The sequence below is a fragment of the Schistocerca piceifrons genome, chromosome 5 (genome assembly GCF_021461385.2).
Source record: "Schistocerca piceifrons isolate TAMUIC-IGC-003096 chromosome 5, iqSchPice1.1, whole genome shotgun sequence".
In the NCBI taxonomy this organism is placed as follows: domain Eukaryota; kingdom Metazoa; phylum Arthropoda; class Insecta; order Orthoptera; family Acrididae; genus Schistocerca; species Schistocerca piceifrons.
Window position 1 is genome coordinate 397,701,898 of NC_060142.1, and position 18,322 is coordinate 397,720,219.

General features: G+C 40.4%; 1 protein-coding gene across 1 annotated transcript in view; it reads right to left on the minus strand.

Annotated features, from left to right (window-relative positions):
- Positions 1–18,322, minus strand: part of LOC124798645 — a 91,012-nt gene that overhangs the window by 24,288 nt on the left and 48,402 nt on the right. The window contains exons 8-9 of the mRNA XM_047262142.1: positions 12,563–12,746; positions 532–657 (exon numbers count right to left, since the gene is read on the minus strand). Of these exons, the coding sequence (XP_047118098.1) occupies positions 532–657; positions 12,563–12,746 (310 nt within the window). The remainder of the gene's footprint in view (positions 1–531; positions 658–12,562; positions 12,747–18,322) is intronic.

The following is an 18,322-nucleotide window of genomic DNA, read 5'->3' on the forward strand; positions in this document are numbered from 1 at the left end:
TACAAGACCTAGAAGTCTGTAACGGGAATTTCTGACCACCCTGTATATGCACACTGAAACAATGAATGCAAATTTGTACCAAGGATGGGATTTGAATCAGAGTCACCTGCTCGCTAGATAGTTGTGCTAACCACTACGCCACCCTGGCACAGTGGCTTTGCACAACTGCACAGACTGCACTAGCAAGTCTCCCTCCTCAATCCAAATTCCCAATACCATCTCAGCCCACTGTATTCCTCTAGACTCAAACATTGCAGGGGCTCTCCAACTGTGTTGCAATAGCACCTCAGCATCAAATGAAAAGCGGGATCAGGTTTAAATCTTTAAAACCAGTTGTGGCAGAGAAAATAATTATTTGGACTTCACCAAGTAAACTGCAATTAATAATAATAAATACATGCAACAGGTTTTTGATGTCTTCGGTGTATCGGCAGCTGATCACTGAAGCTACACAAATGCTTCGTAAGAAGTAGAAGCTAAAACCAGCATCTGAGAGGTGTAAAAGGAAAAGCAGTGGCTTTCACCAAGTACCTGAAGAATACACAGCCACTCCAGGTGGTTCCAAATGCTGACTCAATGCTAGCAGCTTTGTTATTAATGTGGCATTGAATCGCAGCTTACAGATATTGGCTCTGCTCTGCACTTGTATAGGTGTATCTGAAATCAAATACACACAGATCACATATCTAAATAATTTGAAGCACTGATATATTGGCTGCCCTGCATTATGTAAAATGACTCTTATAAAACAAACACAGAATTACTTCCTTTGTTTTGCAGGCAATGTATAAAATAGTTCATCCATTTTACTGGTTGTTGAGGTCCATGGCTCTGGGTTACATTATTTTAAGAAAGTTATATAAGTGGTTGGTTGCTGTATTTCTTAGAATAATTGGAGGATATGTACACAACATGAACATTTTCTCATCTGTAAATGAGGCTATGTAATACCCCCCCCCCATCCCCCGTCCTCTTCTCTGCCCTTATTTCCCAGCATTCACTCATCAACAAGTAAGTCATGGCCTGCACTATATTCATACAAAACAGTTTATCCAAACCATCACAAATTATAATCTTGTATGACAGACACCTGTTGATTCAATTAGAATGGTGTTGTGTTCTTTCACTCTGAAGACTGGTTTGATGCAACTCTACACATTTGCCTATTCTAAGCCTCCATCTCTGTGTAGATATTGCAACCTACATCTATATGAATCGGCTTAATGCAGTCAAACCCTGTGGCCCCCCTACAAGTTTTACCTCCCACACTCTCCTTCATTACTAAATAAATGGAATATTTCTGATACCACAGGATGTGTCCTATGAACTAGTCTTTTCTTTTAGTCAAATTGTATCATAATTTCTTTTTTCCCCTGTTCATTTCTGTACCAATCCAGCAATCTTCAGCATTCTTCTATAGCACCACACTTGAAAAGCTTCTACAGGATGCGGCAGAACCGACTAAGAAGTTTCTATCGATTATCGCTGGGGCTGTGGTGGGGGTAGGTAGTTGCATGTGGTCTGCCTTTGTTCAGTTATTGACCCCATTTCAATAGCCAACACGGTCTGGACCAGTGTACACCACGGTCTTGCCGTTCGCACTTATTATGAACACAACAGATCTGTGATCACTACACAACGAGCTTTTCGGCGACAGTTCAACATTCCGTGCAACAATGCTGTTCCTAATGCAAACACAACTCGGTCCTGGGTTTGGCAGTTGGAGGAAACTGGTAGCACACTAAGAATAGATACACATTGCCAACGCAGATCTGTCAGACCGCCAGAAAACGTGTAGCAGGTGAGAAACAGCAGTTCAACAATTGCTGCAACATTTTGCTCAAAGACGAGCTATTGCATTGGGGATTTCAGACCACAGTTTGAGAAGGATTCTGCAACATGATTTGAAGTTCCATCCTTTCAAAATAATGATTGCTCAAGAATTACGCCCAGCAGACTGTTTCAACCATCAAAATCTGTATGAGCAAGTGCTTGCTCAGATCCCTCCGAATGCAGCTTTTCTTCAGTAGTGACGAGGCACATCTTCATCTTAGTGGGTGCGTCAATAAGCAAAACTTTCGTTGCTGGCCTGAAAATAACCCCTGAATTATTCATGAAAGACCGCAACGTTCTCCTAAAGTGACAGTGTGGTGTGCCATATCTCAATTTGGCGTGGTAGGCCCTTGCTTTTTTGAGGAAGGAATGGCCGTGACTGAATTCCACACGTTAGGTTTCAGTGTTGCAAAATTTTCTGCAACCCTGAATGGATGAGATTGTTGAAGAACATGGACTGGGGAACCTGTGTGGTTCCAACAGGATGGAGCTACTGCTCACACAGCTCGAATTTCACTTGATATTTTGAGAGAAATGTTTCCGGGATGCCTTGTCTCTTTGAGGGGTGATGTCGGGTGGCCTACATGGTCACCAGATTTGAGCATATGTGACTACTTTCTTTGGGGACATCTAAAGGAAAAGGTTTTCAAAAGCTGCCCTCAGACCTACCAGAGTTAAAAGAGCCAATTATTGATGAAGTGAATGCCATACCCCGTGATATATGTGCAAGAGTTGTTGAAACTTCAGGGACTGTCTACAACAATGTACTGATGCTAACAGCCACCATCTTGAGGATATTATTTTCAAAACTAAATGAATGTAAAATGGTATATTGTACTAATTTAGAAAATAAAAACATTTTTTCTCTATGCATCCAGATTTACTTTTTATTGCTTTGCTGCTTAGTCTGTTCCGCCACACCCTGTATTTGCTTCTTGTCTGAACTGCTTATCATCCCCACTTCACACCTGTTCAAGGATACACTCCATGCAAATACCTTCAGAAAGGACTTCTTAACACTTAAATTTATATTTGATGTTAACAAATTCATTTTTTGCTCTTCTTGCTATAGGCAATCTGGATTTTCTACCCTGTCTAAGTTGGCCTTCATCAGTTATTTAGCTGCCCAAACAGCAAAACCCATATACTTTTGATGTCTCATTCACCAATCTACTTCTTTCAGCATCTCCTGATTTAATTTGACTACATTGCATTCACCTTGTTTTATGTTTTTCGATGTTCATCGTATAACCTCTTTTCAAGACCATACACATTCCATTCAACTGCTCTTCCAAGTTTGACTTTCTATAAACTACCTTCTAAGATAAGTTTTAGGGACAGTATTGCATCATGTGCTCCTATATTTTTCTGGCACCCTAGCTGATTTTCCTCAAGGTGGAATTCTACCAGTTTTTCGATTCTTCTGCAAGGAATTCACGTCAGTATTTTGCAACTATGACTTATTAAACTGATCAGCTGTATAATATTCACACCTATCAGCTCTTGCTTTCTTTGGAATTGGAATTATTCCACATTTCTTAACATCTGAAGCATTTCGATTGGATCATATATTCACACCTGTCAGCACCTGCTTTCTTTAGAATTGGAATTATTCCATTCTTCTTTGAGTCTGAATTATTCTCTTTGTACCTAGTTGATCCTCTGCTGCCTTCACTATTTCATTTCTCAAAGCTATGCTTTTGTATACAGCACAGATGTATATCTTGATCATAATTTTACAGGAACAGGTATACTCGCATAATGATTTATGTTTTATAACACCATCCAAGATTTAAAAAGAAGCTTTGGTAATTTTATGTGACAGTATATATAAAGAAAGTCATGTGTCTGAATTTTAAAGGAGATGATGAAATTACTGAATCAGTGACAAAAAATTTCAATGGTCTCATTCAAGATCATTATATCTGACATGTAGGTCCAATACTTACACTTTTAACTGAATAATAACATGCTATTTTATGCTTGTTGGGTTGAAACAGGAATTTTTATGACTGATATGCAAAACTCCACACAAGCCCATGGAGAGACAGGATGGGCCCTGGAGTAGGTCTCATTGGGTCCTCTGACTCGACAACAAAAAGTATTCTGTATCTTTGGCAACTTCTGAAGTCCTGTAAGTGGGCTATGAACCAATAATTTTGGGGAAAAAGTTACATTTAATACTCTGTATGTCATTTGAAAGTCTCAATGGGACCATTAGGCAATGATTAACTGAAGCAGGGGAAAGGAACACAACAGAAGACAAATAGGTACTTTTGAGAGATGCAGTTTTTAAGGCTGCAGAAGAACAAGAAGGCAAAAAGACAAGGCCAAATGGGAAACCTTGGATAACACATGAGATACTGAATTTAACTTTGCTAACACGTGGGATACTGAATTTAGTTGATGAAAGGAGAAAATATAAAAATGCACCAAATGAAATCAATGGAAACCTCAGGTTGGAATATCAACAACATAAAGACACATTGCTACTCATTGTAAAGATGAAGTGATGAATTGTACACAGGCACAATGAAAAGAGACTTACACATTAGCTTTCAACCAAAGAGTTTTTCAGAAACAGAAATACACACACATTCGTCCACATAAGCAACCACACCTCATGCACACATGACAGCCACCTCCAGCAGTCCAGGCTAGAATGTAACTATTATGTAGAATGGAAGCAGCAATCTGGAAGGGGCAGAGAAGGGGAAGGTATAGCAGGGTATAGGTAGGGGGATTGAATATTGCTGTCTGGCAGAGCGTGCAGGGACTAGAATGCCAACAGGCACAGCATCAAGAGGTAGTGGGGCAGGGAGGTGGGGAGGAGATGGGGGGGGAGGGGGGGGGGGGAGGGAACGGGAGCAGAAAAGGAGAAAGGAGAAAGACGGGCTGGTGCATTGGTAGAGGGTGACACACGCAGAGGATGTGGTGACAAGAATATGGAGAAAATGATATGACAGAGGCAGTGGAAACTATTGATTGGAGCATGTGAGGACAGTAGGTTTCCATAGGTTGAGGCCAGAATGATTTCGGGAGTAGAGAGTGATGTTGTAAGGATAACTCTCATTTGCGCAGTTCAGAAAAGCTTGAGGTAGAGGGGAGCACCAGACGGCTCGGGTACTGACGCAACCATTGAAACCGAGATCCTTGGGAGAACATACAATGACAAAACTACTCTATTTCATGTGCAACACATGTGAGACTGACAAAATAACATAACTCTGAGAAGAGTGTGACAATTACAATTTCACAAAACATTATTTATAGAAGAATGGAAAGAGTGATACAAGCTGACCTCAGGGATTTTTGGATTAGAGAGAAAAGTAGGAACATGTATGGCAATGCTGACGCTATGACTTATCATAGAAGACAGGTTGAAGAAAGTCAAATTCATTTTTACAGCATTTGTAGATCTAGAGAAAGCTTTTGAAAATGTAGAATTGAATATACTCTTTGAAATAATGAAGGCAGCTGGGATAAAACACAGGAAATGGAAGGTTATCTATAACTTGTAAAAAAAAAAAAAAAGACACATGAAAGAGAAACAGTAGTTGAGGATTGTGAGAAACAGAGGTGTGTCTATGGCCTATCCCACATGTTAATATTTGAGATATTTTCACAATGCTTTGCACACACATACAAAAACTCAAAAAGTTTTTTTAGGCATTCACAAATGTTCGATATGTGCCCCTTTAGTGATTCAGCAGACATCAAGCCGGTAATCAAGTTCCTCCCACACTCGGCGCAGCATGTCCCCATCAATGAGTTCGAAAGCATCACTGATGCGAGCTCGCAGTTCAGGCACGTTTCTTGGTAGAGGAGGTTTAAACACTGAATCTTTCACATAACCCCACAGAAAGAAATCGCATGGGGTTAAGTCGGGAGAGCGTGGAGGCCATGACATGAATTGCTGATCATGATCTCCACCACGACCGATCCATCGGTTTTCCAATCTCCTGTTTAAGAAATGGCAAACATCATGATGAAAGTGCGGTGGAGCACCACCCTGTTGAAAGATGAAGTCGGCGCTGTCGGTCTCCAGTTGTGGAATGAGCCAATTTTCCAGCATGTCCAGATACACGTGTCCTGTAACGTTTTTTTCGCAGAAGAAAAAGGGGCCGTAAACTTTAAACCGTGAGATTGCACAAAACACGTTAACTTTTGGTGAATTGCGAATTTGCTGCATGAATGCATGAGGATTCTCTACTGCCCAGATTCGTACATTGTGTCTGTTCACTTCATCATAAAGAAAAAATGTTGCTTCATCACTGAAAACAAGTTTCGCACTGAACGCATCCTCTTCCATGAGCTGTTGCGACCGCGCCGAAAATTCAAAGCATTTGACTTTGTCATCGGGCGTCAGGGCTTGTAGCAACTGTAAACGGTAAGGCTTCTGCTTTAGCCTTTTCCGTAAGATTTTCCACACCGTCGGCTGTGGTACGTTTAGCTCCCTGCTTGCTTTATTCGTCGACTTCCGCGGGCTACGCGTGAAACTTGCCCGCACACGTTCAACCGTTTCTTCGCTCACTGCAGGCTGACCCATTGATTTCCCCTTACAGAGGCATCCAGAAGCTTTAAACTGCACATAACATCGACGAATGGAGTTAGCAGTTAGTGGATCTTTGTTGAACTTCGTCCTGAAGCGTCGTTGCACTGTTATGATTGACTGATGTGAGTGCATTTCAAGCACAACATACGCTTTCTCGGCTCCTGTCGCCATTTTGTCTCATTGCGCTCTTGAGCGCTCTGGCGGCAGAAACCTGAAGTGCGGCTTCAGCCGAACAAAACTTTATGAGTTTTTCCACGTATCTGTAGTGTGTCATGACCATATGTCAATGAATGGAGCTACAGTGAATTTATGAAATCGCTTCAATCATTTGTAATAGCCCTGTATGTCAATGGACTTGGTAGGTCAACTGAATGGAATGGATAGTGTCTTGAAATGAAGTTATAGGATTACCATTAAGAAAAGTAAAACAATGGTGATGGAATTCTTTTGGATTAAAACAGGCGAAGCCAAGGGGTTAGATTAGGGAATCAGACACTGAAAAGAGCAGATGAGTTTTGCAATTTGAGCTGTAAAATAACTGACAATGGCCTAAGTAAAGATGACATAAACTGCAGATTGCTAATAGCAAAAGAAGGATTTCTGAAAAAGAGGAAGTTCTTAATACTGAATATGAATTTAAGTGTTAGTGAGCATTTTCTTAAGTACCTGTCTGGAGTGTAGTCTCATACAGAAGTGATACATGAATGATAATCAGTTCAGTCATGAGGGAAATAGAAGTTTTCAAAATGCAGAACTAGAAAAGAACAATGAAGATCAGGTGGGTAGATTCAATAACTAATGAAGAAGTAATGAATCAAGTAGCGATAAAAGAAATTTATGCACATCTTGACACAAAGAAGTGATTGCTTGATAGGACACATCCTGCAGCATCACAGAATCTTCCTTTTTTTTTGGTGATGAAGGGAAGTGGTGGTGGTGGTGGAGTGGGGGAGGAGGGGATAAAAATTATAGAGGGGGCCCAAGGGTTGACTACAATAAGCAGGTACCAACACTGTAAACACAGACTGCAATAGTTCAGATTGATGACCAAAACATCGTCATCATCATCATCATCATCATCATCATCATCAACAACAACAACAACAACAACAATTAATTATAACAATACACACACAGCAAATGACTCAGGCATTAGAAAAGCATCTCACAATATTTTGTGTCATTGTTGCTTGTACAACATTCATTATAATTTACGATGTGCTGAACAATTTTTCAACTGAGCTACAGATACTGACAGTGAACAACATGTTCTTGGAGGAATGAAGATGTCTGAAATGTTGTTCAGTTTTCAGTCAAGAAATGCACTATGAATATGATGGGGAAATAGATTACATCAATAGTGGATACAAAGCAGGAACTGAAAGTGAGGGAGGCAAAGCAAAAATAGGAATGCTTAGCTATGTTTCCAAATGTTCCTTTACAAAGTAAAATCCAAATCCCTGTACCACTGAAAAGTGGAGTAAAGCATCTCAGTGTCAGTGGTGTTGAGAAACAACTGAAATCATGAAAACTGAACAAATCTCCAGGGCCTGATAGAATCCCTATCAGATTATATATTGAATTTGTGGCTGAGTGAGGCCCTCTTTTAACAACAACCTATTGTAGAGTCCTTGAACAAAAAACTGTGCCCAGTACTTGGAAGAAAGCACATGTGACACCAGTTTACAAGAAGGGTGGTAGAAGTGATCCACAAAACCACCGTCCAATATCCTTGACATCGATTTGTTTGACTTTAAACATAAGGAGGTATCTCAAACAAAATAACCTTCTCCATGCCAATCAGCATGGATTCCAAAAACATAGATCATGTGAAACCTACTTTGCATTTTTCTCACACAACACACTGAAAGCTTTGGATCAAGGCAGGCAGGTAGATGCAGTATTATTTGATTTTCAAAAAGCATATGACTAAGTATCACACCTATGCTTATTATCAAAAGTATGATCATATGGGGTATCAAGTGAAATTTATGACTGTATTGTGGATCTTTTGGCAGAGAGGACAGAACAATTTATCTTGGATTGAGAGTCATTATCAAATGCAGAAGTAACTTTAGGTGTGTTCTGGGGAAGTGTATTGAGACCCTTGCTATTCATGTTGTATATCAATGGCCTTGCTACAATATTAACAGTAACATCAGACTCTTTGCAGATAGCACAGTTATCTATAATGAGTGCTCGTGAAAGAAGATGCATAAGATTTAAAAGTGGTGCAAAGATTGGTGACTTGCTTTTAATGTTCAGAAATGTAACTCTTGTGTGTTTCACACACACACAAAAAAAAAAAAAATTAATAATATCTTATGACTTTTAATCTCAATGAGTCAGTTTCAATCAGTTAAGCCATAGAAATACCTGCGAGTAATACTTTGCAGGGGTTTGAAATGGAATGGTCACACAGACTCTTGTCATGGGTAAAGCAGGTGGTAGACTTCAGTTTAATGGGGGAATACTAGGGAAATGCAATTAGTCTACAATGGAGATTATAAATAACTTGTACAAACCATCCCAGATTATTGCTCAAGTGTGTGGGACTCATACCATGTAGGAATAACAGGAGATACTGAATGTATACAGAGAAGAGTAGCACAAAAGGTCATGTTTCTTTAATCCACTGGAGAGTGTCACAGAGATGCTGAGGAAACTTGTCAGACTCTTGAAGATAGACACAAACTATCCAGAGAAAAGCTACTTACAAGTTTCAAGAGGCGGCTTTAGGTACTGACTCTGGGAATATACTACAACCCCAAACATATTGCTCCCTTAAGGATTGTGAGGACAAGATTAAATTAGTTGCAAATAGTTGGAAGCATTTAAATAATCATTTTTTCCAAGCTCCGTATGTGAATGGAACAGGAAGAAACCATACTAACTGATACCGTAGGGTGTACCTCTCACCATGCACTTCACAGTGGTTTACAGAGTGTAGATGTAGATGTTACTAACTCTCTAACAGCTCCACAAAACCTCTGTCCGTGTCCAGTCCACTAACCATTAACAGCATCTCAGTTTTGGTAGCTGTCATCTCCCCACACTAAAAATTTTTTCTCATGTAGTCTGGGCACCCACGAATGGCACATCTGTAATGACAAATAATACCTTGAAGAGCATGCTGAAGGTCTTAGTAAGACCTTCACATATGTGTCCCATTTCTATGTATGCCTCTAACCCTTCAATTGCTCCCATGAACAAGCTGTAAAGGAGCTCTCTTCCCCCTCATCGCTCAATATGATCTCAGACTGGAACTACTACACTATGTCTGTAAATGAGGAACATCCTGCACTTAATCCTCCCATCCCTCCCAGTGTTATGTATCACCTCACCTCACACCTAATGTATTGCATATACTAGTCCATCCTTATGCTACATGTACTCTCAGCCCTTCCCACATGGGTCTGACACCTAAGGAAGACCTAGGTGCAAGACATGTCCTATGAACCCACTCAGAACACCGTATTCCAGTGCTGTAACAGGCATATCCTGTCTTGTTAGAGACATGGTCACCTGTGAAAGCAGTTGTACAGGATTTGTGAGGAGTACAAACCTGGAACATAAATATATTGAAGATATCACTACAAATAATTTAAATTCTTCAAAATATAACCTTTTGGGATCTACATAATTCTGTCAATGAGTTTACACACTTGGGAAAGTGTCCTGGGTGTCTCTTTCCAGAATGTCCTCCAAGCAGTGCATTAAGTTTCTGCTATGGCCTTGTAGTGTTGCCCTTTCGGGATGTTTTCATTTGGGAGAACACGGAAAAGTCTGCCAGGATCACCTGTAGGAAGGTTGGGGAAGTTTTGCAATGACAGGTGGTCACTGATCACGAAACATGTATGACTTAATGCATCGTCGTGATCCAGCTTTCAACTGATGGCAATACCTGACCTTATTCAGTTATCACTTTGCACAGTCATTTTATCAATTCTGTAATCCTTTGAACATTTAACGGTTGATCTGAGTAACACATCATGCAGATGTTGCACACTGTCCTTGTTTTTAATTGTGGATGGGCCTCATGCTGAGGGTTCACTTTGCACACTCTCTCTCTCTTCTTGGCACTTCTGCAATCTCAAAAGAGCAGCTTTTGATAGGTTTTCACTTCTGCACACTTGCTAGAGTATGGCCAACACCTCCATAGTCAGTTTCCCAAGTCCCACACAGTATTTAGTAACATAGTGCTGTTTGCTTAGAATGTTGCAATTTTAAATTTCACTTGAGCCTATAGACAGAGGCAGAACAAACATGCTCATCTTCTATCACTGCTTCAAAACCCAAGACAGCAGGTTGCTCACCCCAATACAAGATTCTGTGAATCACATGGATGGAAAATGTCAATACAATGCATCCTTTGATCCCACAATCCATTTGACCTTAATCTCTGTCATACACCTGCATCCACCCCTACTCCATGCTCCCACTTCACTCATCCTGCACTCAGATACTCCTCTTAGCAATCTACTTCTTCCTCTGTTGTATCCTCCTCTCTCGTTCCACACTGCACACAACACCCAACTTCCCCTGCCTGGACTAGAGTGAGTTCACCAGTACCACATTCCTACCCTGTGAACTTGCTACCTGTGTGTGTGTGTGTGTGTGTGTGTGTGTGTGTGTGTGTGTGTGTGTGTGTGTGCGCGCACGCGACTGTGCGCATGTGCTCTGTCAGATAGTTCTACAGGAATATTTTCCTAAGTTTTAATAATGTTCTAAGTCTTGTTTATGTGGCTACCAATGACCCAATACCTCATATGTATGGTGAGTTGTTACCTTCACTCCTTCCATTATTTATTTTCCACCAAGGACATTTCTCTATCATATTCCAACTGATGATTTGTTTTGTCTATACATTTTCCATTTCTGAAATTCATCATAAACTCTGAACCAGCTCCTAAATTGGATGCCTTCTCATAGATATATTTGTATAACACACAAACTAGTACACGCACATGCACATGCACCTACTGTATACGGTCATTATCACTGTTAAGACTCGTAGTACAAATTTGATACCAGTGACTCACGCATTAATAAATTTGCCTCATAATACATCTGGACAATGAAAAACATGGTCAATACTGAGTGTCCTCCTCTACAAATTCTCCTCTATCTTATGTTAGTTTTTTATCCTAGTACCTCTTGCAACATTCATTAAGTATCTCAAAATTTTGGATAGTTACACTAGGCCATAAACTGATGTTCAAATCTCCAAAGCGCAATCACATTTCAGTATGAATGATTACAGTAGAATTTACATTTTGACTATAGGCTGCACAACACTCTCCCCATTCAACTGTGTACAAACAACAGAGAATATGTGTGTGATTTTATTTCATCTCAACATTTCCATTTGTGTCAAATAAAAGCTATTTTAATCAAATTACTGTCTTTTGCAATCATCAAATGAACTATTATCACCTGAATATTTTTTCAGTTTCTAAGATGATGAATATTCTTCCCCCACAATCATATTTTTCTGGGTTCAGACCTGACACTGTTAAAAATAAGTAAATTAATGAAGATGTTTGCTTCCTTTTTTAAGCTGATTCTGTTGATACAGACAGATGTTGTCAACTGTTTTGTGCTGGTGTTTCGTTTATATGAGACGAGAGAGGTTTCAAATAACGAAAATGCCCATACACTGTATATTTTTATTCCTTTCCCCCCTGTTCCTTTTTGTTTCCATCAGTAGTTAAAACATTGGTGATAATTTCAAGGAGACTTTACAGTGAGGCTTAAGGTCAAATTGTGAGGGATATTAAGAGTACTGCCCATAGAAGACTAAAGTTTGAGTCATGAATATGCAGACAATTGTAATCTCTCTGGAAGCTTGTTCTCAGTGAGCAATCATCTACAGAGTGAACAAGTCATTCTGGAACAATCTCTATCTATAATATCAATTTGTTACCAGAAAGTGATGACTAAAAAAACTCATTACCTTTAACATTAGCATTTGAAAGTGGTGACCACTGGTGCCATGAAACATTAGACTCAATGACTGTATTAAGGATATAAATTTTAAAATCAGAAATTCGTTTCAATGGAATGCAAGCCAAAAGCACTTGCAACCTATTAAGAGCAACATTCATTTTCAACGATGAAGCCAGCATAGACACGAAGTAACAATTTTCACTATTCATAAGCCCTTTTACTTACTTGGCATGAACGCATACACATCCTGGGCTTTTTCATGTCCCAGACAGTCAGCACTCCAATACAAAAACACGTCATTTCCCATTCCATCCATGCTAATAGTGAGGCCTCCAGTTTGAGAGCCTGCAGTGTCAATTAGTGGTTCATCTATGATAAGAGCACCACTTTTGCCATCAAGTATTAATGTCTGAAAATTGACAAATACTGCTTATATAATTTAATTTTGTTTTGGACATAGTTGTACAGACAAACACTGTGATAAAAACAAAAGACTGATGAGAGATGAAATAAAAAAAGGCAATTTTCTTGAATAAGGTGTGGGCACTATAAACATTACTGTTGATGAATAAATAACAAAAGACACTTTTATCTAAATTTGTGGACAAATTACACTTATATCAGTATCAAAATGAAGCTGTGGAATTTTTTAAAGTTATTATTAATGTACATTACCCTACAGCTATGAATGCAGGGAAATATATAATTACAGGCACAAAGTATTACACAGAGATAGCACAGTGTGGTGTCACTGCCAGACACCACACTTGCTAGGTGGTAGCCTTTAAATCGACCGCGGTCCGGTAGTATACGTCGGACCCGCGTGTCGCCACTGTCAGTGATTGCAGACCGAGCGCCACCACACGGCAGGTCTAGAGAGTCGTCCTAGCACTCGCCCCAGTTGTACAGCCAACGTTGCTAGGAATGGTTCACTGACAATTACGCCCTCATTTGCCGAGACGATAGTTAGCTTAGCCTTCAGCTACTCATTTGCTACGACCTATCAAGGCGCCATTACCAGTTTATATTGAGATTGTAATTATGTATCATCAAGAGCGATGTTCTCCAATTATGGATTAAAGTTAAGTATTCCAGAAGCTATGTACTATTTTTGGCTACTATAATTACTTTACCTTGTTCCAGACCTCACGCCAGTCTGCATGAGCTTACACGCGTGCATTTCGGCCTCCTCTAGCAACACGGTGTTGGCTCTTCTGCCAACACATCATATGGATCCCATCCTCGTCGCCATGCGCGACACGCGGGTCTGACATATACTACCGGACCGCAGCTGATTTAAAGGCTACCACCTAGCAAGTGTGGTGTCTGGCAGTGACACCACACACAGGACACTAATGTCGTAATGTAAGGACATGATAATAAAACTTACTCAAATATTTTACACAGAAGAAGATGAAAGGAGTTCAGCAAGAAATTAAATGAGGTTTTAAGGGCAGAATACAATACAGCTGAAAGTGAATATGGAAGTAACAGAAAAATAAAGGAAATAATAAAAAAACAAAGCTGTAGAATAATATAATGGATGCAGAAAATATCAACTGGGACAAAATGTAGGAAGGAATAAATGGACAAATAAGAATGATGGTAATGGAGTTAATGACTAGGGGTAAAGTGACAATCAGTGTTTGTGAGATTTATAATTATGAATTTAACCATCACCTGTCTGGCAAAAAAATGATGTATGGGCACTGAGGCTTGCTTTAACACTAGTGCTAGACCTAAAGGGCCAGTTTTATGGCTTAGCTGGCATTTATCTTCAAGAGTCTGCCAGTTCAGGTTTTGTAGCATTTCTGTGATATTTTCCTATAGGGATTGGAACAACTGAATGAAAACAATCAATTCATCAGGTTACCCTCCAGTCAGAGGCTGTTGCACACAGCAACTGTTATATTGACTTGTAAATAATAGATTTCAGCTATCAGTCGTCCTTTGGAATTTTTATTGGCAGATCTAGATTTCAGCTAGAAACTAGCCATTCTCAATGCACTATCATTTTTGATCAATGTATGTAGTGCCTATTGGTCGGGCTTCATCCACAGTTCATTGAATACTAATGTTTCATTACATTACATTAGTATTCAATGAACTGTGGATGAAGCCCGACCAACAGGCATTACATGCATTGATCAAAAATGATAGTGCATTGAGAATGGCTAGTTTCTAGCTGACATCTAGATCTGACAATAAAAATTCCAAAGGATGACTGATAGCTGAAATCTATTATTTACAAGACAATCAATTCAGCTGGTTGTTGGAAAACAGTTGATTCACTTGACTGTACTTTCTGCATACCAGTTGAATTATTTATTCATTCTTTTGAGTGAAACCTGTCTGTGGAATCAACTGAATAAAACAATCAATTCAATCAGTTGTAGTTTTACATATTGGTTGGATTATTATTCACTCCTTCCTTTCAAGTAAAACCAGTCTGCAATTTTACTGCTGGCTGAAATTTGAATTTGTTTTTTCAACTGAAACCATCCTTTACTGTTTTAGCTGACTGAACTGTCCATTCATTCTTTCGAGTGGAATCAGCCTGCAGTATTTTTGTAAGTTGGACTCACGCAATGGTATACATCCTGGTTATACATCCACTCAGAGGGTAAACTTATCCCTCGTGGCAAGTGAAGACATCTCAGGAGGTACACCAAAGTTAAAATAAACTTAATATATTTTCATTTAATTATTTTCTGAGTAAACTAATACTTCTTTTCATCATGGAAAGTTGATCAATATATTGCTGTGGAATAAGTTGTTCCAGATGCAGTTAACACATAACTGATGAAGCCGATGTATCATTAGGGGTATAAAACTGAGAATAAAATTTCTGCTAGGGGTACATGAAGAAGAAAGAAACATCGCTGAATTTAGTGACATTTGCATTGCAAATACTTCTGCAGCCATTTATTTATGTCAAAGGTAAATATATTGTGCAGAAAATTACATTACCAGCTTGGTATGTAAAAATCATACTCAAGCACACAAATCTATTTCCAGCCTTTGAAAAGTACCATGTACAGTATTTCACAGGAATCAAGAAATACTATTCACATTTATATATTGGTACTTCAATTTAACAGTTTTGCCTATCTCTAGCCATTACTTAAAGAGTGTGACACAACATTTGGACTTTTCTGGACTGCTGGGAGTCACATATTACATCACCTGCACTGCTGTGTAGGGCAGCAGGAGCAGTGTCTCAGCTGCCAGTGGAGATACATGTGACCTCTTGGTGGTGTGTGTCTGCCAGCTACAACTGCCGATTATAGCACCAGTGTTTGCAACCTAATGCACTTTCCTGCCCTCCTGACTGACTAGAAGACTGGCATACACTCTGTCCTGCATGGCAGGCATGCAAATTGCTGGAGGAGGAGGAGGAGGAGGAGTGAAGGAGGGAGGGAGTTAATATAAGTAGTAACCTCCTGCTCATATGAAGCCGCTCTCAGAACAGTTGTTGCTGCACTACCTAGTAATGGTCTGCTGGAGTCCCTTAATTTGAAAACGAAAAATAATGTTTCCACCAACAAACTACTATTTTTATAAATATACTTTTTATTAACATCTCCTTGAAATAAGATATATTACTTGACTCTAAAAAAGTTGGCAACCAAAGCCATAGTTCATGTATAACTAAAAAGGCTGACGAAGTAAGTGAAATTAATCAAACATGAGAATGAATTGAAAACACTCATGTAACAGACATAACCATCATGTGCCTGTGACTTATCTCACAATAAATGAAACCACTCAAACCTGGAGACTGAGTGAAAAAACTTTCATATAGCTGACATGGTCGCAAAGACTAGTTTCATTCGAATGAAAAATCAACTAAATGAAAAAGCAATTGAGTGGACAATTGGTTGTTAAACATAGTCGGTTCTCCCATCACTACTTTCCTGCGAGTCAAACAAACTTGTCATAATTCATGTGGCTCCTCTGTACACATTCACTATCACCCTTTACTTCTATTTGATATAGCTCCCATACATTTGAGCAATATTCTAGGATGGGTTGCATGTGTGTTATCTACATAACTGATTGAATTTCCCTATTATTCTACAAATGAACTGAAGTCTGCCACTGCTTTACCTATGACTGAGCCTTTGTGACTATTCCATTTTGTATATGCACATATTATTATACCAAACAATGGAAAATCCAGAATGGAAAGCAACAATACCACAGAAGGAACACACACACACACACACACACACACACACACACACACACACACACACACACACACACACGTAAACGCAACTTGCACACACGTCTGCAGTCTCAGAGAGCTGAAACTACACCGCGGGCAGCAGCATCAGTGCATGATGGGAGTGGCAACTGGGTGGGGATAAGGAGGAGGCTGGGGCAGGGAGGGGGAGGGATAGTATGGTGGGAGTGGCGGACAGTGAAGTGTTGCAGTTTAGACGGAGGGCAGGAGAGAAGGAGCGGAGGGGGGAGGGGGTAAGTAACAGAAAGCAGAGAAATAAAAAGAAATTAAAAGACTGGGTGTGGTGGTGAAATGACGGCTGTGTAGAGCTGGAATGGGAAGAAGGAGGGGGCTGGATGGGTGAGGACAGTGACTAACGAAGGTTGAGGCCAGGAGGATTACGGGCTATAGGATGTATTGTTGGGGAAGTTCCCACCTGCGCAACTCAGAAAAGCTGGTGTTGGTGGGAAGGATCCATATGGCACAGGTTGTGAAGCAGTCATTGAGATGAGGGATATCACGTTTGGCAGCTTGTTCAGCAACAGGGTGGTCCACTTGTTTTTTGGCCACAGTTTGTTGGTGGCCGTTCATGCGGACAGACAGCTTGTTGGTTGTCATGCCTACATAGAATGCAGCACAGTGGTTGCAGCTTAGCTTGTAAATCACATGACTGGTTTCACAGGTAGCCCTGCCTTTGATGGGATAGGTGATATTAGTGACTGGACTGGAATAGGTGGTGGTAGGAGGATGTATGGGGCAGGTCTTGCATCTAGGTGTATTACAGGGGTATGACCCATGAGGTAAGGGATTGGGAGCAGGGGTTGTGTAAGGATGGACGGGTATATTGTGTAGGTTCGGTGGATGGCGGAATACCACAGTAGGAAGGGTGGGGAGGATAGTGAGCAGGACATTTCTCATACCACGCTACGACGAGAGGTAATCGAAACCCTGGCAGAGAATGTAATTCAGTTGCTCCATTCCCGGATGGTACTGAGTTACGAGGGGAATGCTCCTCTATGGCTGGACTGTGGGAGGTGTTGGGAGACTGGAAAGATAAGGCACGGGAGACTTGTTTTTGTACATGGATGGGAGGATAATTACGGTCAGTGAAGGCTTCCGTGAGACCCTCGGTATATTTTGAGAGGGACTGCTCATCACTGCAGATGTGACGACCACGGGTGGCTAGGTTGTATGGAAGGGACTTCTTGCTATGGAATGGGTGGCAGCTGTCGGAGTGGAGGTATTGCTGGTGGTTAGTAGGTCTGATATGGATGGAGGTACTGATGTAGCCATCTCTGAGGTGAAGGTCAACATCTAGGAAGGTGGCTTGTTGGGTAGAGTAGGACCAGGTGAAGCAAATGGGGGAGAAGTTGTTGACATTCTGGAGGAATGTGAATAAGGTGTCCTCACCTTCAATCCAGATACCGAAGATGCCATCAATGAATCTAAACCAGATGAGGGGTTTAGGATTCTGAATTTTTAGGAAGGATTCCTCTAGGTGGACCATGAATACGTGCCATGCGGGTGCCCATAGCTGCACCGTGGATTTGTTTGTAGGTAATGCCTTCATAGGAGAAGTAATTGTGGGTGAGGATAGAGTTGGTCCTGGAGACTAGGAAGGAAGTTGTTGGTTTGGGATACATAGGACGTCTGGAAAGGTAGTGTTCGATAGCAGTAAGGCCATGGGCATTAGCAATGTTAATGTATAGGGAGGTGGCATCAATAGTGAAGAGCAGGGCACCGTGTGGTAAAGGGAC